General features: G+C 49.0%; 1 protein-coding gene across 3 annotated transcripts; it reads right to left on the reverse strand.

Moving 5' to 3' along the window:
- Positions 1-8,891: 8,891 nt before the first annotated feature.
- On the reverse strand, positions 8,892-26,441 carry LOC128832186 (uncharacterized). 3 transcript variants are annotated; one of them, XM_054019308.1, is made up of 3 exons: positions 26,416-26,441; positions 18,360-18,435; positions 8,892-10,293 (listed from the first exon to the last, which is right to left on the reverse strand). In XM_054019308.1, exon 3 carries the CDS (start codon positions 9,984-9,986, stop codon positions 9,198-9,200), a length of 789 nt encoding a protein of 262 aa, XP_053875283.1. In that variant the 5' UTR covers positions 9,987-10,293; positions 18,360-18,435; positions 26,416-26,441; the 3' UTR covers positions 8,892-9,197. The 3 variants fall into 3 exon arrangements, with proteins under 3 accessions (XP_053875283.1, XP_053875282.1, XP_053875284.1); XM_054019307.1 differs by lacking the exon at positions 26,416-26,441 and adding an exon at positions 23,998-24,057; XM_054019309.1 differs by lacking the exons at positions 18,360-18,435; positions 26,416-26,441 and adding an exon at positions 18,274-18,312.
- Positions 26,442-27,638: the final 1,197 nt, after the last annotated feature.

The raw sequence follows: 27,638 nt of genomic DNA on the forward strand, positions 1-27,638 counted from the left end.
CAGACGAGGGGGGTGATGCCACCCTCCCTCCAGGTATCCCTTCTGAGAAGGCATCAAAGGGAGTTGCCCTTCTCCTTTGTCATCCGTGCCCTCTTTCAGCGCCAAGGTGGATGTCGCTCTGGTCACTGACAGGGAGGATCCCATGGTGGCAGGTTGGAACTTCTACAATGTCTTTGAGAAGATCGAGGCCCTTGGCCTAGCGGGCCTCGGTCTGGGCAATGACTTTGTTGCATCATCCCTTCCTCCTCTCTCTCCCTTTCCCCAGACCACTGCCCCTGCTCTCGCACTTGAGGCACTCCTGGGCTCATCTGACTGCCCGGCCGCAGATGGCACCCATTTCGAGGCCACCCAGAGGCAGATTAAAGTTTCCTGGAGCCCCTCCCCCCTCCTGTAGTCCCGCCTCCATTCCACCCCTTTCTACCACTTCCCCAGGATCTGTTCTGTTCCACTTAGGGTCCCCCCCATTCCACCCCTCCACACTGCACCCTGCAACCCATTTGCTCCTTTCTGACCCCCCCCCACCGTCCTGAGGCCCCAAGACTGGAGAAGCTCTGTCCCCCTGCCCGGCGCTGCTGCTGGAGAGCGGGATCAGGATGCAGGGGTTCTGGGTTGGTCAGGAACCCTGGGCACGGGCCCTATTGGCCCAATGGCTAATCCGCCACTGAGGCCGCCCAGCCTATTGTGGCACCCAGGTCTGGCATCATAGAGGGCCCCCTTCCCACATCCACCTCCTTGACACCTGTGCCTGGTCAAGTGGTGCTGCACCCTGGTGGCCATAAGAATATAAGAACAGCCATTCTGGGTCAGAGCTAAGGTCCATCTATCCCAGTATCCGGTCTTCCAACAGTGGCCAGTGCCAGGTGCCCCAGAGGGAATGAAAAGGACAGGTAATCATCAAGTTATCCATCCCCTGTTGCCCATTCCCAGCTTCTGGCAAACAGAGGCTAGAGACACCATCCCTGCCCATCCTGGCTAATAGCTATTGATGGACCTATCCTCCAGGAATTTATCTAGCTCTTTTTTGAACCCTGTTATAGTCTCAGCCCACCTGCTGAGGCCCTTGGTCCCAATTCTGTTCCCATCCCTGCCACTACTCCCACTCCTTCCCCTTTCCTCTTCCACTTTGCATGCTACTGATACCTCCAGGGTTGTTCTGTTTCCCTTCTTGTGACAGACCCAGACCAGTGGGGTACAGGAGTCTGGTAGAGGGCAAATATACTGGTCACTGGATGAGTAGTTTTCTGTTCCCTGAGTGACCAGAGCAGGGGCTGCACTAGGGTCATCAGGAACCTGCTAGAACCAGTTCAGGCAGGCAGGCTAATTAGTACACTTGGAGTGAATTAAGAAGAAGCTGCTAGAATCACTTAAGGCAGGCTAATCAGGGCACCTGGGTTTTAAAAGGCGCTCACTTCAGTTTGTGGTGTGAGTGCAAGGAGCAGGAGATGCAAGGAGCTGAGAGGGTGTACTGCTGGAGGACTGAGGAGCACAAGCGTTATCAGACACCAGGAGGAAGGTCCTGTGGTAAGAATAAGGAAGGTGTTTGGAGGAGGCTGTGGGGAAGTAGCCCAGGGAGTTGCAGCTGTTACAGGAGGCACTATAGACAGCTGCAGTTAGGGTGACCAGATCACCAAAGACAAATATCGGGATGCGGGGAGGGGGGTGACGTGGGGGGGGGCGTGGCGGGGGGCGGGGCCAAAAAAAAAAAAAAAAAAAAACCTTCCTCCGCAAGCACTGGAGGGAGGCCCCGGGAGACTCAGGGGAAGCGCGGGGCCGGGTTGAGTGAGAGCCCGGCCTGGCCCCGAGTGCAGGCAGGACTCAGTTGGGCGGTAGGGCGAGGAGGGGGGCGGCCCGCGGGGCCAGGCGGCGGCTGTTCTCCCCCCCCGGGCAGCGGGACTCGGGAGCAGCCGCTGCTGCAGCTCCCACTGCCGCGGGGGAGGAAGCGGCCATGGCGCTCCGCGGCTGTGGCTCTGGCGCCCCCGAACCCCCCGAGCCGGGGCCTGCTGCAGGGACCCAGCAGTGCACACGCTGGGCCCAGCCCCTGGCCAGTCGCGTCTGGGCTGCTGCCCAGCTGGTGCAATCCCGCGGCGGCCCCGGAGCGGGGGCAGCAGGCCCCAGCCCCCCCGTCCCGCTCGGGTCCCGCAGGGGAACGAACGGGGCTGGGCTGCCGATGCCTCCGCTCCGGGGCCGCCGCGGGATTGCACCAGCTGGGCAGAGCCCAGACGCGACTGGCCAGGGGCTGGGCCCAGCATACGCGCTGCTGGGTCCCCGCAGCAGGCCCCGGCTCGGGGGGTTCGGAGGCGCCAGAGCTGCAGCCGCGGAGCGCCATGGCCGCTTCCTCCCCCGCGGCAGTGGGAGTTGCAGCAGCGGCTGCTCCAGAGTCCCGCTGGCCGGGGGGGAGAACAGCCGCCGCCTGGCCCCCCGGGCCGCCCCCCTCCTCGCCCTACCACCCAACTGAGTCCTGCCTGCTCAGGGCCAGGCCGGACTCTCACTCACCCCGGCCCCGCGCTTCCCCTGCGTCTCCCGGGCCTCCCTCCAGTGCTTGCGGAGGGGGGAGGAACGGTGAGCCCGGGGAAGAGGCGGGGATTCGGGGAGGGAGCCAATCGGGGGAGGAGGGGGCGGAGTCGGGGCGGGGGGGGGGGGGGTTCGAGCACTTCCGGGCTCTAGGCTCCGGGGCATTTCCTTGTTTGTCCGGTTGTCCCGACCGCATGTCAGTCGGGACGCGGGACAAACAAGGAAATATCGGGACGGTCCCGATAAAATCGGGACGTCTGGTCACCCTAGCTGCAGTCCACAGGACCCTGGGCTGGAACCTGGAGTAGAGGGCAGGCCCGGGTTCCCCCCCAAACCTCCCAATTGACTTGGACTGTGGACTCTTCCAGAGGGGAAGGTCTCTGGGCTGTTCTCCAACCCACATGGTGAATCTCTGAGGCAAGAAAAACTGCCAATAAGTGCAGGACCCACCAAGATAGAGGAGGAACTTTGTCACACTCTGACAATCCCCCAGGAAGTTATTTTGTATTTCCCTCTCCCAGTCCACTTAGAGCTGCTGTTCTCCCCCTGCCACCGCCTCTTGTGCCCAGGACTGAGATAGGCTGCACAATACCAGAAAAACAGGCATCATGCTGCGGTTCTGCCTCCTGCTTACCTGTCTCCACAGGCCATGGGGCCATTTCAGGGACATAACCAGAAGATGACCCAGAGTCTCTGACCCCGGTCTCCCCAGGTGCTATGGGTCAAGCTGTGCTGCTTCCTAATGGACACCCGTGGCTCCAAGAGTAAGGTGCAGTTTGCTTTCCAGTGCTGGGAGCAGGGGGGATTTCTACTTTGTTCTCTGGGCCATGAGGGCCATTTTGGAGGAGGGTAGGGGGACTAGGAGGCAGGATGCCATAGCCTACCAGTGGGCCTGCAGCTTCCATGACGCCCTGGTTGCTGCAGGTCCCAACGAGAGCTGGTGGCACTCCTGCCCACAGGGATCCTCCTCGTTCCCTGTGATGAAGCTGGTCACCATTGCCACCTAGAACACCTGCGGCTGTAGGGTGGGTCTCCGCAGGTACCAGGTGCTCTTCTTCCTTTGGGAGGGGGAGTAGACCCATGCGGCCTTCCTGCAGGAGACCCACATGGACCCAACCACCGAAGCCAGCTGGCAGCTGGAGTGGGGGGACAGGGTGTGCTCCTGCCACCTCACTGCTTTTTCAGGCAGGGTGGCCACGCTGTTCTCCCCCAACCTATGGCCGGAGGTACTTGGGTTTGCCAAGGTCATACTGGGTCACCTGCTGCACTTTCTGGACCTGTGTAGAGGAGCTGACACTGAACCTCTTCAACATCTGTGCCCCGATACCAGGCCCAGAGCAGGTGCTCTTCTTTCAGACAGCGTCAACCTTCCTCGGCTCCTTGGATCCTCGCAAGTGCCTTGTCCTGGGTGGGAATTTCAATATCACCCTATACAAGTGGGACCACTCAGGGACCAAGAGGTGCCCAGCTACTACGGATGTCCCACCTTAGAGAGGCTGGGGTTGCCTATTGGCATTTTAATAGCATGTTGGGGGATGTGGGCTTCATGGTGTCTTTCCAAGAGTTCTGGTTGGCCTGGCAAGGACAGAGGCATGCCTTTCCCTCAGCGCAGTGGTGTTGGGATGTGGGTAAGCTTAACGCCTGGCTCTTCTGCCATGACTACACACAGGGGAACAGCTGGAAGAGGGAGGTGGTGATAGGACAGCTGGAGCAGACGGTCTTGTTGCTGGAGAGGCATCTGGCCACCAGCCCTGGATATCTGTCCCTCTGTGAAGCATGCTGGGATAAGTAGGAGGAGCTCCAGGCTCGGGGTGCCTTTGTTCAATCCTGCATCTGCCTCTTTCAGGAGCTGGATCATAGTTCTGGCTTCTTCTATGCCCTAGAGAAAAAGAGGGGGGCCAAGAAGTATGTCATCTGCCGCCAGGTGGGTGATGGCACCTCCCCTTACAGATCCAGTAGAGATATGGGGGAGGGCCAGGGCCTTCTACATCAGCCTCTTCTCCCCAGATCTGACCAATGTCTGTGGGGTGTTCTGAAATGGACTCCCGATGGTCAGCGCGGGTGACTGGGACTAGCTGGAGTTGCCTCTCACTCTGGCTGCATTCTCAGAAGCCCTCCATCTGATGCCCACTAATAAATCCCCAGGCATCAATGGGCTGACCATGGAGTTCTATCACACATTCTGGGACATCCTGGGCCAGGACCTCACCATCATCTGGGCTGAGTCCTTAGGGAGTGGGGTGTTCCTCCGTCATGCAGGCAGACCGTGCTCGCTCTGCTACCCAAGATGGGGGACCACTGTGACCTTCAAAACTGGCGTCCTGTCTTGCTCCTCAGCACAAACTACAAGGTTGTAGTGAAGGGCATCTTGCTGCAGCTGTGGTCCATGCTGGTGGACCTAGTCCATCCCACCCAGACCTACACTGTCCTGGGCTGTACCATCTTTGATAATCTTTATCTAGTCCAGGACCTTCTTTTATTTGGGTATAGGGATTCACCCTCCTGTCCCTGGACCAGGAGAAACCCGTGGTCCACCATGTTGAATGCTATCTCCCAGGCACTCTGTGTGCATTTGGCTTCCAGCCCCATTTTGTGGGCTTTCTCCAGGTGCTGTACACCTCTGCAGAGTATTTGGTCAAGCTCAACTAGACCCTGACCAAACCCGTCATCTTCGGTCGAGGGGGGGCATCAAGGCTGCCTGCTGTCAGGCCAATTGTATACTCTGGCCATTGAGCCCTTCCTCTGTCTCCTCCACAGGAGGCTGATGGAGTTGGCGCTTCACAAGCCAGAGTTCCGGGTGGTCAGAGTATGCTGACAATGTGCTCCTCATGGTCCAGGACTGGGGTGACCTGACATGGCTGGGGGCCTGCCAAGCTGTCTACTTGGTGGCCTCCTCTGCCTGGGTCAACTGGGTCAAGAGTTCTGGCCTGTTGGTCTGGGACAGGTGGGAGGCAGGTCCCTCCCACCTGTGTTCTAGACCATCTGGTGGAGCACAGGTCTGCTGCTCTATCTGGGCATTTACCTTTCCGCCACCCATCTCTTCCCACCAGAGAACTGGCATGATTTGGAGGGCAGGGTGGCTAAGTGGTTTCGGAGGTGGACGGAACTGCTCTGGTGCCTTTCCCTGTGGGAGAGGGCACTGGAGCTCAGAGGTGCTGGAACAATTTGTAGAGTGGGGGTGCTGAGAGCCACTGAACCAAACTGTAAACTCTGTATATGATGGAAACCACTTCAAGCCAGGGGGTGCTGCAGCACCCCCCACACCCTTAGTTGCAGCACCCATGCTGGAGCTTAACCAGCTGGTCCTGTCCATGCTCTGGCACCGGCTCAATGCCGTGGATACCCTGGCCTGCTTCCGAAGGTTAACTCTGGAGTTCTTTTGGCTGGGGCTGCACTTAGTATCCGCAGCGGTTCTGAATCACCCCTTGGAGGAGAGGGGACAGGGCCTGCTTTGCCTCTGCAGTCAGGTCCAGGTCTTCCGCCTCCAGGCCCTGCAGAGACTCCTTTATGGTGCAGGTAGTCTGGCATGGAGCATGCTGGCACACCCCTTCCTCTGCCACCTCTGAGGGCTCTGATACAACTGGAGCTCTTAACTCCATTCAAGGGATCTTCCGCAAGACCTCTCTTAGCTGCCAGTCTTCTACCAGGACCTCCTCCAGACCTGGAAGCTGGTCTCAGTGACCACGTCTATGGTGGGTGCCAAGGGTGAAGATCTCTTCACCGAGCCCCTGTCACACAACCCCCCACCTTGGCGTACAGGTGACGGAGTCTTCAGTATACAGGAGATTGGTCCTGGCAGATACCACCAGGATCATAGACCTCCTGGACTACGAGCGGGGGGACGGGGTGGATCCCTGGTGCTTGGCCAGTGCATGGGGTTCCCCACCCATCATGTTCCCCAGTGCATATTCAAGGCTGCCCACCCCTCCCAATCACCCTCCTCTCAGGCCTTAATGAGCGGGTTCTGTAGGAGGGTGCTCCCTGCCTGCCCCTGGCCCTCTGTACCTTGTCATCGGGCCCCTGCCCTGCGAGCCCCCATGGACACTCCCCAGCATAACCCAAGCCAGCTGCATGACCTGCAGCCAGTTCGTTTCCAAATCATGCGTAGGACACAGCTGTTCACGTTCATACTCCATACCTTTCATTTCCTCACCCTTGTGTCCCATCCCAACAGCAAGTGCTGGGACCTCCTACTACCTGTGTAGGGTGAGGAGCCCCAGTAGGCCAGCCTGTATTCCACCCTGGTCCCACGGCCTGCTGGGGATATTAGTTGGCGGTTCCTTCACGGAGCTGTGAGCATGGGCATGTACTTGGCATGATTCACCCCTCCCCCCCTTCTGGACACTGACTACTTCTGTGGTGTAAGGGAGACCCTGGCGCACATTTTTATAGAATGTGCCAGTTTGCAGCCCCTTTTCCGGCTCCTCCAGAATCGTCTCCTTCAGTTCTGGCTGCACTTTTTCCCACGTCTCCTAATATATGTAAACTCCATCTGTGGCCCCATGAAGTTGCAAGACCTCCTCATCCACCTCCTCCTGGCATTAGTCAAGGTGTCCATCCACCATACAAGAAGGAGGATGCTGGACAGGGAGGTGCTCTGCGACTGAGGGAGGAACAGAAATAGGCCCCATAGATCATGTGTCCGGACAGAGTTCTTCTGGTCTGCGTCCACTGGCTCCCTGGACACCTTTGAGGAGCAGTGGACACTATCTGGGGTTCTCTGCTCAGTGTCACCTTCTGGCTCCCTGCTTTTGACCCTGTGACCCTCACTCCTGTGCCCATTTTCAATATTTGTTGCCCCCCAAATTTGCTGGAGCCCTGGGTCCAGTAGCTCCTTCCTTTAGACTGGGGGAGGGGCATTCAGATGTGTGTGAGCTTGTGCCCACTCAGCCACCTGGGACTTCAATAGGTATTCACTCCCTGCACCCTGTTAGATGCCTATTGCCATCTAGTTTGTGCACTGGGCTGTGTTTCAGTGGTGTGAGGGCATGTGAAGTGCTTGGGATCCTTCAGGCTGAAAGGCACTATACAAACGTAACTGCTTGTTTTAAAAGACTATGTAAATACCTTTTATAGAAGATGGTTTCGGGGATTCACTGCCAATCACTTACTCCCCACAGCCTGTTTGTCTAAGTTGCAGCTTCTTGATAGGTAAAGGTTTTATTCCTCCTTGGCACTACATATTTTTCTGGGTCAAGCTTTGTGTGCCACCAGTTCATATCCCAGATTTCCTTCCCATCTCTGTGCCAACCCTAGCGTCTTCCTTCTTGGGCTGCACCTGCTGTGCTGTGCTTTCTGTAGCACCTTATTATATATAATTGCCTGCCAGCAGCTTGTAGGCCCTGTGTGTCTTTCTTGACTTCCTGTCACTGCAGCTGGCAGAGGAGGCAAATAGTGTAAATGCCCCAGATAAAGCAGACAGGAACAGTTGCTAATTATTAGGAGTTATAATTATTGGACTGATTCTCAACATGCTGTGCAGCTACAAAATGAGCAGTAAAAATTTGAATTCTTACTAGCCAACAGCAGCAGCATTATTATTATTATTCCAAGATAAAAGTACATTAAAATGAAGTTAAGATTAAGAGTATATATCAGTAATTTAAGGGTAAAAATAATTGCAGGGATGTTGTAATTATCCTAAACCAAGCATCACAAACCCAGAACATTCAGAGTTAAGATTACTTAAAAGAAATCCAGACATGTTAAGGTATGGAAATGCACAGTTAAAACCCCCAGCGAAGACTTTGCCTTGTACGGATGTCATGCGATATCCATAGGATAATGATTAAGGGATTTTAGTGTTTATGTAACCGACACACCTCCTGGATGTGGTGTTCTGTCCCCTCTAGTGGCACCGAGACCACAGAGAGAGAGATTAATGAGTCTGCTCTACAGCCTTAGCTAACAGCCAGTTGGCTTTTAGCTCATGCGGTAGAGGCTCATGCACCGAGGTCCGAGATTTGATCCTGACAAGCGGGGTCTGTCGGCGTTACAAGTGGGGGCTCGTCCAGGATTTCAACTGGGAAGACTTTGAAGCTTGGGATGTGCTTCCTCAGCTAGGGGAAATATGTAACCCACACACCTCCTAGGTGTGATGGTCTGTCCCATCCAGTGGCACTGAGACAACTTAGGGCTTGTCTACATTGGCAAGTTTTGTCACCAAAACCTGCCTTTTGGCGACAAAACAGTGATTGCGTACACACTGCAATCTTTCTTTTTTAGAAAAAGACACCTAGTTTTGGCACTCCTGAGTTTCCTCATCACTCCACCTCCTCTCACAGCTTGCACAATGATAGCTGGAGCTACACACAGTTGTGAGGTTTTACCCTTTTTAACAATAAATAAAGGCTAAGATATTTAATGGTACGTGTTTTTATTCTGTGTTCTACAAAAGCATATAGCAATCAATTCACTCTCGGAAACAGGCTTCTAAAGCATTGTGTTGCATGGATCTTGGGCCCCAAAATTGTACATGGATGCACCAGAGAAGAAACTCCAAAGCAGACGTGTTACTGCCCCTCATTGTCAAAGTGGTTCCTCAAAGCCCCTCTGATGTTAATAGCAGCCCTCTGGGCTCCTCTGACAGCCCTAGCATCTGGCTGTTCAAACTGTGCAGCCAAGCGCTCTGCCTCAGTGCTCCACACCTGAGCAAACATTTCACCCGTAGATTCACACAGATTATGCTAAGTGCAGCACATGGCTATGACCACAGGAATATGATCCTCGGTAAGGTCTAGCCTGCCAGTGAGACATCTCCAGCAAGCTTTCAAATGGCCAAAGGCACATTCGACTACCATGCGACACCTGCTCAGCCTGTTGTCAAAACGCTCCTTGCTGCTGTCCAGGTGCCCTGTGTAAGGTTTCATGAGCCAGGGCTGTAAGGAGTAAGTCGGGTCTCCCAGGATTACTATGGGCATTTCCACATCCCCAACTGTGATCTTGTGGTCTGGAAAGAAAGTCCCCGCCTGCAGCTTTCTGTACCGGCCACTGTTCCTGAAGATGCGTGTGTCATGCACCTTTCCAGACCAGCCTACATTGATGTCCATGAAACACCCCTGATGATCCACAAGTGCCTGCAACACCATGGAGAAGTATCCCTTCCTATTGATGTATTCAGAGGCAAGGTGGTCTGGTGCTAAAATTGGAATGTGTGTGCCATCAATTGCCCCGTGACAGTTAGGGTAACCCATCTCTGCAAAGCCATCCACTATTTCATGCACATTTCCCAGAATCACGGTCCTCCACATCAGGATGCGATTTGCTTTGCACACTTGGAATAATACAGCCCCAACTGTGGACTTCCCCACTCCAAATTGATTAGCAACAGACCAGTAGCAGTCTGGATTTGCCAGCTTCCACACAGCGATTGCAACACGCTTCTCTACCGAAAGGGCAGCTCTCGATCTGGTGTCCTTGTGCCGCAGGTTGGGGGACAGCTCAGCACATAGCCCCATGAAGGTTGCTTTATGCATCCTAAAGTTCTATGCCCACTGGTCATCATCCCACACCTGCATGACAATGCGATCCCACCAATCAGTGCTTGTTTCCCTAGCCCAAAAGCAACGGTCTACCGTATGCAGCTGCTCAGTGAATGCACAAAGCACTGATAAGTTGCTGCTGTCCATATCACACTCAGGTGCCTGCGATTCATCCTCTGTTAACTTTGCAAGTAACTCTGTGAGTAACTGTGCTGCCATGTGCCATGTCCTCATGACAGCTAACAGCGCATAGGAGAGAAGTGCGGGATCCATCCTCTCTCACTGCAGATGCTGGCACGCTCTACAAAAGAATGACAGTTGGGAAAATGGCGTGAAAGGAAGCCAGAAACCATTGAAGGGGTGGGACACAAAGCGGTGCATGACAGTACATTTTGCACATCCCAGGATGTGCCGTGCTCCAGTTCCGCATTCCTACAACACCTAGCAATGGATGGTGCCACCAGGCACTGTGGGATACATACCCACATTCCATTGCTCTCAAATGTGGACACAATTTATCAACAGGGGGAGCAAATATAGACACGCGTTGGCGATTTTGCTTTTGTCGATTTTTCCTTGTCAACATTAGTGTCGTCGACAAAACTTGCCAGTGTAGACAAGCCCTTAGAGAGAGAGATTAATGAGTCTGCTCTATAGCCTTAGCTAACAGCCGTATGACTTTTACCTTACACAGTAGAGGCTCATGCCCTAAACTGCAGAGGCCCCAGGTTCAATCCCACCCGCTGATGACCAGGGTCTGTCGGTGTTACATTTGCAATCTCTAATTAGAGTAAACTGACTTTGAAAGGCACATTAGGGTTTTTTGGTTGTTTCCCCCTCCCCCCTTCCTGGCATCACTACAGGGCAGAGTTAAGGATAACTGTGGTTGGAATAGCTGGTGAAAGGTAGCAAGTCACACACCACAGTCTATCTTTTTGTCACTTCTGAACACTAGAGGGATGAATATATGCCTATCTACATCACTGATTACTTGTGTTTTTCAGCTAGGGATAACAGAAACAGCTAATAGTAACTATGATTAAGTGCATAAAGGATCTGCATAAATCTCTTTCCAGTAAATATGGTTCATTACTAGGGTGACCAGATCTTTTGCTTTCAATAGAATTGTTCTATTTTATAGCAAGCTTATCTGCTCTGCCTATCCTACAGTCAGACAGCCAAATGTCCTACTTTTTTTACTCAACCGTCTTACGGTATTTGTCCTATTTTCATAAAGCATGCATCTCTACCTATTACAAAGGCAGGAAACTTTCATTACTATGAACTGCACATGCCGAGATTATTTGGAATTACTTTACAATTTACATCTTATTTTTTTATATATGGAAAGGACCGTGGACCTGATCTTGCAGCTTCTTGCACATGGGTGGCCTTTTGTACCTTCACAGACCCCCAGTGAACTTCATAGGATGATGTGTGGGCAACAACAGTCCACCTCAGTGCAATGAATTCCAGGTTTGAGGCCTATGTCTATATAAGTTCAGATCCTGATCACAGTGAAGTCAATGGCAAAATTTACATTTTCACTGGGAACAGTATTTTGCTCAGAAGCTATATAGTGCACACTGTAAACACTTTCAAACCAATTTATCATGTACTGCTACAAGTATATCAGTGCAATGCTGAGTTTGAGGATTTAAATGCAAACTGTCAGAAAAATCAGAAATTTTCGCACAGCAACCATAATTTGCCCCTGTTATACTTATGTGATGTTTGGCACTTCAGAGCTGTATTTATAATTATATTATTGCTTTAATACAGTCTGTATGGTGCAATGTGTCTCAGTAGTAGAGTCAGAGGAAACAATCATTTTTAATTTCTTAACTTTTATGCATTTACATTCTCATTTATGCACTGAAATTCCTGGTTGGGGTTTGTTTGTAAGAAAAAAAATTCCTACTTGATATTTCACTAAAATAAGTGTTTGTTTTCATATTATTTGTCTATCTCCGTGTTTTGTTCTACTGTCTAGTTTGATGCTCTGCTAGCAGCAAATAGTTGTCCAATTTTTTGGCTCCTTTTATTTAGTTCACCTTCTCATTACATGTGAAAAGTTACATATAATCTTTGTTAATTCTGATATTTACTAGGAACGGAGTTGTCTTTGTTAATATAAAGTAATTGATTTAATAAATACAAGGAAAGGACAAAATACCATTCCCCTTGTTAAATAATTACCATTCAGATCCTTCTGTCAAGTCCATGAGCTGTAAGTTTGACAGGAAAGACAGCAGGGCAGTCTTATTTTCACTAATAAGTAATACTTCATTAGTACACACACAAGAATAAAAATAAATATGATAGAATATAATTGCCTGGATATTGTGGCATACTACCACTAGATGGCAGTGTAACAATTCACTATATTATTAAATACTTCCATAGATTTTGTGAGATGATATTTCATGGGTTACTATCTTCAGTTAAAGTATTTGTATTTAAAAACAGCCATGGAAGTGTTGAGAATTCTTCAAGTAACTATAAAAATCTGTAGAAAAATATTAATCTATGAATGTCAATATTGGTGCTTGGAATGCCTATAAAGTACTGCAGGTGTCCCAGGGCAGGTGCTCTTTGACAAGGTCATCTCCTCCCACCACATCTGCTTGGTGGTGGACTTAGATCTGTCATTCAGACAGGGACAAAAAGAGGTAAACAAGGAGAGAGAATCATATAAGGGAAGACGCAACAGATAATAAGGGAGAAAGGAAAGTCTCAAAAGAAAGGGGGTGCTGCTCTGGCTTATTAAAAATATGGAGCCAAATTCTGCTTTTGATTTTACCAATGGAAAACTATAAGCAAATTAACATGTTGGTGAAAGACAGCTAGGGCTACCATATGTCTGGATTTCCCCGGACATGTCCGGCTTTTCAGTCTATAAATAGCCGTCTGGGGGGGATTTTTAAAAATCTAAAAAGGTCCGGGATTTCCCCCCGGTCAGCTATTTATAGATAGAAAAGCGGCGGCCAAGCGCCGCTGGGCACCCAAAGCCCCTTCCCAGCTCCCCCCATATCCTGCAGCCTTACCACGCTGTCCGGCCCCGCAGCTGTCTTCCCCCTCCTCCCCTCCCCTGAACGCTCCGCCCACCTGCTCCTCCCCTTCCCCTGCTTCCCGCGAATCAGATCTTCGCGGGAAGTCTGAAAAGAAGCAGGGGCAAGTGGGAGGCAGCAGCAGGTAAGCTGGGGCAGGGGGGCGCGAGGAAGAGAGCTCTGGGGAGGTGCGGCCCTGGCCGAGCGGCGCCCGGCTGCCCCAGCGGCTCCGGCCCAGCTCGGGCCCCAGCACCCCCAGCCCGGACCTGGCCCGGCTCGGGCCCCAGCAGCGCCGGCCCGGCTCGGGCCCCAGCACCCCCAGCCCGGACCCGGCCCGGCTCGGGCCCCAGCAGCGCCAGCCCGGCTCAGGCCCCAGCACCCCCAGCCCGGACCCGGCCCGGCCCGCTCGGGCCCCAGTACCCCCAGCCCGGACCCGGCCCGCTCAGGCCCCAGCACCCCCAGCCCAGACCCGGCCTGGCTCCGGCAGGGGTGTGGAGAGGGGTCGAGGCAGGCAGGTAGCAGAAGGGGTTGGATGGGTCAGGAGTTCTGGGGGTCCTGTCGGGGGCAGGGAGCAGTTGGATAGGGCATGGGAGTCCCTGGGGGTCTGTCTGGGGGCGGGGGTGTGAATATGGGGTGGGGGTGTGGATAAGGGTCGGGGCAGTCAGGGGACAGGTAGGGTTGTAGGGCGTTCTCAGGAGGGGGCAGTCAGGGGACAAGAGGCAGGGCGGCTTAGATAAGCGGTGGGGTCCTAGGGGGCAGTTAGTGGCAGGAGTCCCAGGAGGGGGCAGTCAGGGGCCAAGGAGCGGGGGGGGTTGGTAGTTCTGAGGGGGGCAGTCAGGGGGTGGGAAGTGGGAGGGAGTGGATGGGGGTGGGGCAGGGGCAGGGCTAGAGCGGGGCTCCTCCCCCCCCCAGTGTCCTCTTTTTTGCTTGTGGAAATATGGTAACCCTTGGAAAGACACAAGGAGGGAATAAAAAGAGGAAAAGAAAACAGATGAAAAGAGAGAAGTTGTAGGATAGAGGGAACAGAAGATGTAAAAAAGAAAAAGGAGAATAGATACACAATGCATAGCCTGTATTAGAGTCATGAACTGTCATTTATTTAGCCATCTAGCTGCAATATTTTGCTAACAAAAATTGTTCCCTCTTGGGTATGATGATCTGTATTTTTAAAAAATTCCATGCCATCACAACAGGTAACCTTTATTTCTAAGTGTCATGTCCTGACAATAATAAAAATAAACTGGAGATCACCAGAATGCAACTGCAGGTACTTTAGCAGAGCTGCCATATTGTAATTTTAGTGCAAAAATGTCTGCATCAGTGTATTACATTTTCCTTGTGTTCACCTGTGCTTCCACCTGTAATGGTCCGATGTAAGAGTGTTCTGGACACACCCTCACTTTGCTATCTCTCTACTGGTTTTTTCCATTAGATTGTTGCAAGGCTGCACCAATGCTTGCTTGCTTTCTGTTTTGAGGGTGTGTCAAGTCTTCATGTTCAGTTTTGAAGCAGCAGCTTTGGAGCCCGTTATGTGTATGTGGTGGTAGAAGAGCAGGTAGTTCAGAAACATCATATAATTATACTATAATGCATTTATTTTTTTCTTGGCTCCATTGATATCTGTGCATTTTTTTCAACTTGCTAAAGGTCAGTTTTAATATTTCTTGTGTTTTGATTCATGTTATGATGCTCTAGATATACTTAAACCTTCATTAGATTCTATCTTTATTATTAAAAACAATTATATCCAGACATCTTATAGCAATTGATGTCAGGGACCATACCATTTAGGACTAGCTGCTGGCCTGCTCCCTGATTACTTTTGCTGCTAGGCAACCAGCCCTGCACTGCCTTGGAACTAGTAGAGTGGCCACTGCCCCAGACTGGCTTATAAACGTGGCCTCTACAGCAGATCAGTGACTGCTTACTGTGTACCCTGCCTACAGCTGCTCCTGCTTTGTTCCAGTGTCTCTTTCCAGCCTCTGCTGCCGCTCTGCTCCATGTGCTGTTCCCCTCCAGCTTTAGACTTATTGCTTTGATCCTTAGCTAGGGTTGCCAACTGTCTAATCGCGCAAACCCAAAGACACTTGCCCCGCCCCTGCCCCGAGGCCATGCCCAGGTCCCACCCCTTCTCCGAGGCCCCATCCCTGCTCATTCCATCCCCCCTCCCTCCGTCGCTCGCTCTCCACCACCCTCACTCACTTTTACCAGGCTGGGGCATGGGTTTGGGCTCTGGGAGGGAGTTTGGGTGTGGACTTTGGGCTGGGGTGCAGGAGGAGGTGCAGGGTGTGGGCTCTGGGTGGGACTTTGGGTGTGAGGTACAGGCTCTAGGCTGGGGCAGGGGGTTGGGGAGTGGGAGAGGGTGCGGGGCACAGGCTCGGGGAGGGACTTTGGGTGTGGGCTCTGGGCTGGGTCAGGGGATTGGGGTGTGGGGTACAGGCTCTGGGAGGGACTTTAGGTGCAGGAGGGTGTGAGGGGTCGGGATCTGGGAGGAAGTTTGGGTGTGGGCTCTGGGCTGGGGCAGGGGGTTGGAGTACAGGAGTGGGGTCAGGGGATTGGCACTTACCTCAGGCGGCTCCTGAAAGCAACTGGCACATCACTCTGGCAGTGGCTCCTAGGTGGAGGGGCCAGGGGGTCTCCATGCACTGCTGTCCTCAGGCACCACCCCCGCAGCTCCCATTGGTCACCATTCCTAGCCAATGGGAACTGCGGATTCAGTGCTTGGGATTGGAGCAGAATGCGGAAACCCCCTAGCCCCCACCCCACAGGGGCCACAGGGACAGTGCTGGCCACTTCCGGGAGTGGCACAGAGCCAAGGCAAGTAAGGGAGCCTGCCTTAGCTCCGCTGCCGTGCCAGACGGTTAGCACCCCAAATCTCCCGGTTTGGCTAAAGTAGCCTCCAGAAGATAGAGTGTGATTCCAGGAGACTCCCAGCGAAAGCGGGAGGGTTGGTAACCCTATCCTTGGCTCTGGCTTATGACTCTGATTGACCCTCTGGTTCTGACATTCGACTTCTGTCTCTCTGGTACTGATCCCTGGCTCCGCCTCTGGCTTATGATTCTGGTTTATCTTTCGCTCTGGCATTGGGCCTCTGACCCACTCAACTTGCAGAGCAGAAGAGAATTGGGACCATGTGCTGCATATCGATGGTCTTAAACTTCAAGGACAAAGCAGGGTGGTGAGTTTATTATATTTGTGAAATTTAAAAGATGCATTGTACAGTAACACGTTGAAAGAATAGCCATTTTTTTTGCAGATTTCATTGTCTGATTGTGGTCTGTGTACCACCTCCAGCCTGAGTGGATCCACAACAGCCATCTGTGCAGTATCCATGGAGCCACTCCACATTCCTTTTTGTACTCAGCCAAGCCAGCTGATGGTCAGAAACCTGCTGGGGAGCCTGATTGTAGAGAAGCAAAGAGGCTTGAGATTTAGTCCATTCTACAATATTTTGACTCTTATATGGGCTGTAACTAAGGAGTCCAGTTTTCATTTTAAACCAAAGCCAACACACACACACACAGAGAGAGAGAGACATACATTTTACAAGCATCAATTTTTAAAAGCAAACCCTGCAAAAAAAAAAAATCAGGAAATGGCAATATTCTTTTAGAGGACATCCAGTAGAATTCATCCTATTTGCCATCTCTGCTCTCCATTGTAATTATAGCCCTGTACCTCTTCCTCTTTGAGCTCTCACTTCTTGCATATCAAAGGGCAGGGCGGCAAAAAAGCCAGAGCCGGCCCTGCCCTTAGACACTCCAGTTTCCCAGTATCACCACCAGTGCCACTTGTTATAGGGATGAATGGTTATGAAAACCAATACCCCAGTAAAAGAAAAAGGTTCTCCTGATCCCAAAGGACTAAGCCCCAGACCCAGGTCAATATACAAATCAGATCTTACCCACAAATCACGCTGTTGCCAATTATTTAGAATTAAAATCTAAAGGTTTATTCATAAAGGAAAAAGATATAGATGAGAGCTAGAATTGGTTAAATGGAATCAATTACATACAGTATTGGCCAAGTTCTTGGTTCAGACTTGTAGCAGTGATAGAATAAACTGCAGGTTCAAATCAAGTCAAAAATGATTTACCCATACTGATAGTATAATTATAATCAGCAAATCATAACCTTTCCATAGACACCTTACACAACAACCTTTGTACAATATTTGCTGCAAGTATATAACAGTGCTTGCACCAATGATCTATACAGTCACAGGTTATGTTAATAACATCATACCAGTATTCACTAGTTACAGAGATCAGCTACAACATATGTGCCTCCTAATGACTATGTAAACCATACTTGTTGAATGCACATCAAGTTTTTCCCCATTGCAAGAGTAACTTTGAATGAAGAGAAGCATGGTTTTTTTATAGGGGGGTGTGGAGGAGGAAACAGAACACATCACTCTTTTGTAGCAGTTTCTGTGGCCAAGATTTTCAAAAGTGTGTAGTGATTTGGGTTGCCTCAGTACTTGGGTGTCCAATTTGAGCTTGGGTCCTGATTTTCAAAAAGTACTGAGGAAAAATGAAAACACTTTTAAGATTTTTTTTTCAAGTTGTCCACTCAAAAATTGAGGCATGCATGATTATTAAATATTTTTGAAAATCTTGTCCTCCATTTGTACTTTGAGGATCCTGTATACAGATTCAGACATATTAAGATTCAATGTTAATATGCTCAATTAGTTACGTCCTCCTAATTTCAACAGAGTGATGCTGATTTACACAAGATGAAAATTTTGACTGATAGGTTTATAGAGTAATTTCTATAGAACCATATTAAACCTATTAATTTCCAGTCTCTTATGGAAAAATACTATAGAATTTAAGAGTACGTGGAATTTTTTCTACATTAAAGGGAAACAAAATGTTCACCAATAGTTATTAAAGGGACCCTGTCAAAACCATAAGGATTGAATTAGACCTAACACCAATGTTTTTTGGATCATAAATATCATCATGGATCATAGATATATTTTCTGAGTGTGGACATGTATAGGTTTTCCTTTAATTTCTTTCTGCTTGGATACCAAAACACAGCTAGCACTACATATGTACACTTTGTCACGTGCACATGCAGACTAGTATTGTAACAAACACAGAGGAACCCAATGACCCACAAAATTGCTGAAGAGTCATGCAGGAGAGTCATTATGGGTTATGGATTGTGGCGCCATTGTGTATGAATGAAAATGTCATATTATTTGTATTAGTACTTACATCTTTCAGTGAATTCAAAAAATGAACATTCCCCATGAATCTGGAAAGCCATGGCACTATAAATAACTTTTTTCTTTTTTACTCACTGGTCAGTTACAGAATGGAGGCTGGGCATTGTCCATTAGATGAAAAATGAAAGCCATGTAGTCCTATTGTTTATAGCTTAAAAAAGAGAGAGAGAGAGAGAGAGAGTATGTAAATAAACAATAATAACCAACATGCATCTGGTGTAAATGGATTGGTTTGCCTGATCTATGTTATGTGATGTCCATTCCTTTGTTATGCTAAGTATTTTCCATTTGGGTGAGATGGTATTTTTTTGTGCCTTTATGTCTACCAGCAGATGTAATCCAGACTCTAATTATGTCTATATTTAGTCCAGCTAGTCACGGGTTGTTTGTTTGGAGAGTAGATAATGATACAGTATCTTGTTCATTGTTCTACCGACACTGCATATTTAGCAACCCGGAAGAACTATGGGTCGTTATCACAAATGTTTGCTTTTGTTTTGTTTTGTTTTATTAATGTTTTGTTTTTGTTTTTGTCTGGGGGAAAGAAAGGTCAGGTAAAATTATTATTTATGAAAAGTGCCAAATTGGTAGCCTTGAAAACTGACTACATTGTCCACAGAGCAGACATGCAGTAGTAGTACATCTGGTTCACCCCTGAACTGGAGAGACTGTTACCCCAAAAATGGATTATGGGATGCCACTATTAATCTTTCTATTACCCCTTAGTCTGTCCTTCCCGAGGTAAAAATTTCCATGGTTGTTAAGGAAACACTAAAGGATATGGATATAACCTTCCGATAAAGTAATTGACACAGGCAGTATTCTTTCCAAAACAAAGTAGCGGTAGCAAACAGGGCGGCTAACAGGGGAGTTTGAGAGGGAGTTTGCAGGGGGAGGTAAAGGGGGAGGCAGGAGGGCGCGGTGTGGTGTGTGCTCTGAGTCCACAGGTGCTGTGGGCAGAGAGTACAGCAGCCATGAGCCAAGCAGCAGCAGCAGACAGAATGCAGATGGCGGCATGTGGAAGCTGTGGTATGTATATGGTCCTAGCAGGGGAGCCGGAACACAGGTATGTGTGTATGAAGTGTCGCCTGATAGTGTTACTGGAGGAAAAGATTAAGGGGCTAGAGATGCAGGTAGATACCCTGGTGGAGTTTAGGCGGGGGTTTGAGCAGCTGATGGAGGACAGGCAAGGAGGGGCTGAAGGAGACTGCCCTGCGGTGCAGGTAGAGGCAGAGGACGGTGAGAGGGGAATGGAAGGGGGAGAACATGGGAGGTGGAAGCATGTGACTGTGAGAAGCAGGCAAAGGAAAAGAAGGGCCAGTGAGGGGGGAATAGAACTCAGGAATAGGTTCGAGTGTTTGGATAGCGAGGTGGAGGGGCAGCAGGTGGCGGCTGAAGGTGGGAGAGTGAGGAAGAAGAGAAGAGCAGCTAGTCCAAGAGAGAGAGGGGAGGAGTTGATGGAGACAGCACCAATTCTGGGCCCCGGGAGGAATCAGGAAGGCATAAGGGGGAGCTTAAGGGAAGATAGGAACAGGCACAGGTCAGGACTAGAGGGATTAGAGACTAGATTACTAGATCGCACTGTTGCCAGGCGAAGGCAGGTGTATGTAATTGGAGACTCTTTACTGAGGAGATTGGACAGGCCTGTGACCAGGGCAGACCCGGAGAACAGAAGGGTGTGCTGTCTACCTGGCGCAAAGATACGTGATGTGGACCTGTGGTTGAAAAGGATCCTAAAAGGAGCAGGTAAGAACCCCTTGATAATCCTTCATGTAGGAACGAATGACACGGCTAGGTTCTCGTTAGAGAGAATCAAGGGAGATTATGCTAGGCTGGGGAAGACACTCAAGGAGATAGAGGCTCAGATTATCTTTAGTGGGATTCTGCCCGTTCCAAGGGAAGGGCAGCAAAGGGCTGATAGGATAGTGAGAATAAATAGTTGGCTAAGAGAGTGGTGCTATAAGGAGGGTTTTGGGATGTATGGCCACTGGGAGGCTTTCGGGGACAGACACCTGTTCTCGCGGGATGGGCTTCATCTGAGTAGGGAAGGAAATAGACTTCTGGGAGGGAGGCTGGCTCATCTTATCAAAAGAGCTTTAAACTAGGAAGTTTGGGGAGATGGTTGGGAGATGCACAGCTAATCTCCACGCCAGATTCCAGTATGGAAAAGGTGAGTAAAATGAGAGGAGAAATAGCCGGGGAGATGAGATTGGAGATAGGAAGGACAGGGGGGAAGGACGCAAGGAGGCCCGCAACATATACTGCTAATAATGGGAGACAGGCTAAACGACATACATTGGGGTGTTTATACACCAATGCCAGAAGCCTAGGTAATAAAATGGAGGAATTGGAGCTCTTGGTCCAAGAGCTGAAACCAGATATCGTAGGAATAACAGAAACGTGGTGGAATGGCAGTCACGACTGGAACACAGGTATGGAGGGGTATGCGCTGTTTAGGAAAGACCGGAACAAAGGTAAAGGTGGGGGGGTGGCATTGTATGTCAATAGTGAAATAAGCTGTAAAGAAATAATAGTGGATGGATTAGATAACACAGAGTCCGTCTGGGCAATACTCACACTGGGTAATAGGACTACTAGAGCCTCTCCGGGGATAGTGCTTGGAGTGTGCTATAGACCGCCGGGATCGACCCAGGATATGGATAAGGAACTATTTAATGTGTTTAGAGAAGTAATTACTAATAGAAACTGTGTAATTATGGGGGACTTTAACTTCCCGGATATAGATTGGGGAACAAACGCTAGTAGCAATAATAGGGCTCAGATGTTCCTAGATGTGCTTGCTGATCAATTCCTCCATCAAGTGGTAGTTGAACCGATGAGGGGGGAGGCCATTTTAGATTTGATTCTGGTAAGTAGTGAGGACCTCGTTGAGGAAGTGGTAGTAGGGGACAATTTGGGCTCCAGTGATCATGAGCTAATTCGGTTTAAAATACATGGGAGGAGTAACAGAATTAAGTCAAAGACTAGGGTTTATAACTTTAAAAAGGCCAACTTTAACAAATTAAGGGGACTGGTAAGGGAAGTGGATTGGGCAAACATATTAATGGATCTAAAGGCAGAAGAAGCCTGGGATTACTTCAAGTTAAAGATGCATGAGCTGTCGGAGGCCTGCATTCCAAAAAAGGGAAAAAGATTACTAAGCAAGAGATTTAGACCGAGCTGGATGAGCGACCGACTCAAAGGGGCGATTAGGAAAAAACAGAAAGCGTACAAAGAGTGGAAGAGGGGAGGGATCAGTAAGGAAACGTACCTAAGTGAAGTCAGAGAATGTAGAGATAGAGTGAGAAAGGCCAAAGGCCGTGTAGAGTTGGACCTAGCGAGGGGAATTAAAAGCAATAGTAAGAGGTTTTACAGCCACATAAATAGGAATAAAGCAAAGAAAGAAGAGGTGGGACCGCTGAAGACTATTGCCGGAGAGGAGATTAAAGACAATCTAGGCATGGCGCAATATCTCAATGAATATTTTGCATCGGTGTTTAATGAGGCAAATGAAGGTATTAGGGATACTAGCACCACTACAGAGGGGCATTCAGGATGGGGAATTACCGTATCCGAGGTAGAAACAAAACTTGAATGCCTTAATGGGGCTAAGTCGGGAGGACCGGACGATCTTCATCCGAGAATATTGAAGGAATTGGCACGGGAAATAGCAGGCCCATTAGCGATAATATTTAATGAATCTGTAAACTCGGGGGTGGTCCCGTTAGACTGGAGAATAGCTAATGTGGTTCCTATTTTCAAGAAAGGGAAAAAAAGTGATCCGGGTAACTACAGGCCTGTTAGTTTAACATCTGTAGTGTGCAAGGTGTTAGAGAAAATTCTGAAAGAGAAACTAGTTGAGGACCTGGAGGTTAGTGGCAATTGCGATAAATTACAACATGGTTTTACGAAGGGCAGATCGTGCCAAACGAATCTGATCTCCTTCTTTGAGAAAGTAACGGACTTATTAGATAAGGGAAATGCGGTGGACCTAATATACCTGGATTTCAGTAAAGCGTTTGATACTGTACCCCATGAGGAATTATTGGTTAAACTGAAAAACATGGGGATCGATATGAAAATCCAGAGGTGGATAAGGAATTGGTTAATGGGGAGAATGCAGCGGGTAGTATTAAAGGGTGAAATGTCCGGTTGGAGGGAGGTTACTAGTGGAGTGCCTCAAGGTTCGGTTTTGGGACCCATTTTATTTAATCTATTTATAACTGACCTCGGAACCGATTGCAGGAGTGGGCTGATAAAGTTTGCGGATGATACGAAGGTGGGAGGCGTTGTAAATTCGGAGGAGGATAGGGATATCCTGCAGGGAGACTTGAATGAGCTTGTGAATTGGAGTATCAGAAATAGGATGAAATTTAATAGTGAAAAGTGTAAGGTGATGCATTTGGGGATGACTAATAACAATTTTAGTTACAAGATGGGGACGCATTGGTTAGAAGTAACGGAAGAGGAGAAGGACCTAGGGGTCCTTGTAGACCGCAGAATGACTATGAGTCGACAATGCGACGTGGCGGTGAAAAAAGCCAATGCTGTCTTGGGATGCATTAGGCGAGGTATATCTAGTAGGGATAAGGAGGTCCTGCTTCCGTTGTACAAGGCGCTGGTGAGACCTCATTTGGAGTACTGTGTGCAGTTCTGGTCTCCCATGTTTAAAAAAGATGAACTCAAACTGGAACGGGTGCAGAGAAGGGCCACTAGGATGATCAGAGGAATGGAAACCCTGTCGTATGAAAAGAGACTAGAGGAGCTTGGGTTGTTTAGTCTGACAAAGCGAAGGCTGAGGGGGGATATGATTGCTATCTTTAAATATATTAGAGGGATTAATACAAGGGAGGGAGAAGAATTATTCCAGCTTAGTACTAATGTGGACACAAGAACGAATGGATATAAACTGGCCGTGGGGAAGTTCAGGCTTGAAATTAGACGAAGGTTTCTGACCATCAGAGGGGTGAAATATTGGAACGGCCTTCCGAGGGAAACGGTGGGGGCGACGGACCTGTCTGGTTTTAAGATTAAGTTAGATAAGTTTATGGAGGGAATGGTTTAATGGTAAAGCATAGTAGTCAAGGAAAACCAAGCAATGGTAGGTAAATAGTATAATGGCTGACAGGGGTCAGGCTGGAGACTCTTGCCTATATGCTCGGGGTCTTACTGATCGCCATATTTGGGGTCGGGAAGGAATTTTCCTCCAGGGCAGATTGGCTGAGCCTCTGGAGGTTTTTCGCCTTCCTCCGCAGCATGGGGCAGGGATCTCTAGCAGGAGGGTCTCCGCTGATTGAAGTCACTTAAAACAGGATTGGGGACTCCAACAGCAGAGTCTAGGGAAGGGGTAGGGACGGTTTTATGGCCTGCAGCATGCAGGGGGTCAGACCAGATGATCATAATGGTCCCTTCTGACCTTAAAGTCTATGAGTCTATGAGTCTAATTTATAATCCCTAATACACCATAATTTAAAAATCCTAAACAAAGCACAAAATCCCTGAAACACAATCTCTTGTTGCAAATTAAAGCACATTCAAAATAAAATAGCATATAGTTTAAATGATTCTAAGCAAAGCACTTAGTTACAAGTGGCCAGTTTGCAACAAATTGCTGACAGCAGTTCTTAAATTTGCTTTAAAATGTTCATAAGTAAAATATGAATTCACACACACACACACACACACACACTTCAAGCATATGTAACCCACACACCTCCTGGTTTTGGTGTTCTGTTCCCTCTAGTGGCACTGAGACCATGTAGAGAGAGAGAAAAAGATTAATGAGGCTGCTCTACAAGTTGGCTTTTAGCTCATGAGGTAGAGGATCATACACTAAACTCCAGAAATCCCAGGTTCAATCCCACCCACTGGTGACCGGGATCTGTCAGCGTTACAAGTGGGGGCTTGTCCTGGATTTCAACTGGGAAGTCTCTGAAGCTCGGGATGCGCTTCCTCAGCTAGGGGAAGTACATAACCCACACACCTGCTGGGTGTGGTGTTCTGTCCCATCTAATGGCGCTAAGACCACAGAGAGAGAGAGAGAGAAATTAATGAGTCTGCTCTACAGCCTTAACTACAAGTCAGTTGGCTTTTAGCTCATGCTGTAGAGGCTCATGTATTAAGATCCAGAGGCCCCAGGTTCGATCTCACCCACCGATGACCGGGTCTGTTGGTGTTACACATACACATATTAAATACTATGCTAAACTATACTACAATAAAAATTAAAACTGGCAAGCTTACTTTACAAATCTGTTGGCATCCCTTTAAAATCACTGGTGCTGCCTTATAAATTCTTTGGTATTTTTCTTTTGATTACTGTTGCTGCTCAGCTCCTGGACAGTCAGTCTTGTTCCACTCCAGTTTTCATCTCATTTTCTCTGCAGCAGCTTTTCTAACTTCTTTCCAGCAGCTCCTCTTTGGCTTCCCTTGCTGGCTTCCAACTTCTTCCGATCGTGTGTGTCTCTCGCTCTGATTTGACTAAGGCCATGTCTACACTACCACTTATGTCAGCAAAACTTGTGTCACTCAGGGGTATGAGAAAAACACATGTACACAATGCTATGTTGGTGGGAGAACTTTTCCCGCTGACATAGTTACCGTAGCTCGTTGAGTGGTTTTATTATGTCGACAGGAGAGTTTTCTCCTGTCAGCATAGAGCAGCTACACCAGTGATCTTACACCTGCGCAGCTGCATCAGTACAGCTGTGCTGCTGCAAGTTTGCTAGTGTAGACATGGCCTAAGAAACTGCCTGCTGGCCTTTTATACTGTCCTATTGGGACTTCCTTATATACCTGCAAGGGGTGTGCATACCTTGCACTGGGCAAGAAGGGGTTAACCCCACACTATGGGCAGAGGAAGTCTTGCCCCACCGGCCATGCTGAGCATGCTCCAACTGCTGCTTCAGTATAAAAGGGAGTAGTCCAGGTCAGTCTAGGCTGACCACTGAGGAGGAAGGATGTGTTGAGGAGGCTCCAGCCCAGGAGCTGTTGCAGCCCCTGAGAACGAGACTGGAGCCCAGTTGCCTACAGCCATCCGATTGGAATCAGAGTTCCAGGGAGCTACCTGTGCCAAGGACCCTGGAGATCCTGACAGCATACAGCCCACTGCTTCAGGAGACAGGGTAGGAAGTGACCCGGGGGGAGGTTAGCCATAAACCCCCAGGAAAGGTCAGCATGTGGCAGCAGTATTCCTGCTGACTCGGTGGCGAACATGCTCACCACTGGCAGGGCCCTGGGCCTGGACCCAGTGGAGTAGGAAGTGTCTAGGCCCCCCTACCCCAATCATCACCCCCCAAGTGGTGGCCCCTGAATCTATTCAGTAGGCCGCACAGCCCTGAACCCAAGGGCAGCTGTATTGGCTCTGGCCATTAGGTTGCCTAGCCCTGAACATGAGAGAAGCCATATTGCCTCTGGCCATTAGGCTGTACTGTCTTGAGCCCAAGGACAGGCTGGTGGACTTTAACTGTGGGGCCATCACGCCCTCGATCCGCTCCAAAGGGGGATGGAGTGTGCATACCCCGCGACACTACCCTTTAGCAATTTCCCCATTCATGCATGCTCAGAACCATCCGTTACCTCAGAATTACAATTGACAGCTCTGAACTCTAAAACAAGTTATGACCGGTACGAGTGGGCTATGACTGGCTAGCTGCTCAGTTAACTGACCTCTCCGTTACCCTTACTCCACATGCTCAATAGCCACCAATCTTGCATATGCTCCCTGTTGTCATTTACCTCAGAGCTGTGATTCTGCTGATCCACACACACACACATACCTGGCTCTTTCCCAGGGCACCATTTGAGAAATTTTGGGCCTTTCAGCTGAGCATGCTCAGGGTCTGCAGCGTTCATCTCAGGGTGGAGTGGCTTTTTTTTTAATTATTATTCAGAATAAAGATTAGAAAAACATAGTGGAGACTAGAGAATTTCCCTAGTGATAAGACCACCTCGATTGGTCAGAGGGTTGTGCACTCTCTGTGGTAGTTCATTCTTTAAATACTTAGTTTCTTTGAAACCGCCATCTAAGGTGCTGACTGTTAAGAATTTTTTTTTAATGGTGCTGATCAATTTATTTTGTGTTAGTCACCAAACAACCCTCAGATAATAACAACTTTTGATCTTTACCTACCTGAGCCAGAGTAGACCTAGTGCCTATAGATGAGTCTCTGTGTTTCATTGCTAGTCATCCACATCTCCGACATTGATTTCAATCCAAAATCCTTCTACATCAGAAACTAGAATTTTGTTGCATATTATTGTCTGTGGATGGCATATGGATATACCAGAACAGCCAGCATCAAATAATTAATAAAATGCTCAGTGTTTTTTCAAAAGAACACAACATAACATTATCATTTAAGGAACAAAACAAATAAAACTTGAAGGAAAAATGGATAACTGCATTGTCAGAGAGCCTAAAACAAGAAAGTGACTCTGCCCTTCGCAGGTAGGGTTCAATCTAGATTGTCCTAGTGAACCTGTTTCCATGAAGGGGTCCCAGGCTCTGTCTCATCTGGAGTTCTCCCTTGGAGAGTTCTAGTGTGGTGTCCCATGATTGTATATCAAGGCTGAGGCTTGAAGAACACGGCAGGCATGTCTTGAACAGAACACTGCTCTGCTAATACGGAAGTAACCAAATGGCAGGATCCTCTGTGTGATCCAAGACGGGAAAAAAAGCCATGAATTGTTGGAAGGTGAACAACTGATGTATTCTAAAATCAACATGAGTAGCATTGGCTGCATCAGTCTAGTGACCTCACATGTCAGCTTATCTGTGGCATGTTTTATGTGCCAAGAAAGGAGAAGGGGAAGAACAACATAAAATACTAAATAGCATATGAACACTGAGACAAGCAACTATTCTTGGTAGAGTGATGTTAAACAAATATGTTTAGAAAACCATCATTTTAAAATGGAGTGACCTGGCATCTCAGATCGCTACATTCAAAGTGCCGTGGCTGGTAATGAATGTTCTGGAACCTTAATGGAGGTCACATCCGTTACTTCACAGATAAAAGTGCATAAAAACAAATTGTCCTAGCAACTGTCCCACATTTTCTGGTGCCAAATTCCCTCTGAGTATATTGTACACCAACCACTAGGAACAGGAATGTGAGACTCTAGAAAAATTTGAGGTTTCACAAAACTTCTATTTTAAGTTTTTAAAAGATTTTAAGATCCGCATGCATATTTGAGCCTAATTGCAGGCACAACTTTCACAGTTAACCGGCTCATTCTCATTACTTGAACATGCAAATGACTACAACATCCAGCGGACTATTGCATATGCAATTGCCACAATTCTGCACTCAAATTAGACATAGAATTTGTATATTCTGGACCCAAACCCTT

This window comes from Malaclemys terrapin, chromosome 2 (assembly GCF_027887155.1).
Source record: "Malaclemys terrapin pileata isolate rMalTer1 chromosome 2, rMalTer1.hap1, whole genome shotgun sequence".
NCBI lineage: Eukaryota > Metazoa > Chordata > Testudines > Emydidae > Malaclemys > Malaclemys terrapin.

Coding starts and splice junctions, on each gene's coding strand:
- LOC128832186 (XM_054019308.1), bottom strand. CDS start 9,986: ATGCATAAAGCAACCTTCATGGGGCTATGTGCTGAGCTGTCCCCCAAC.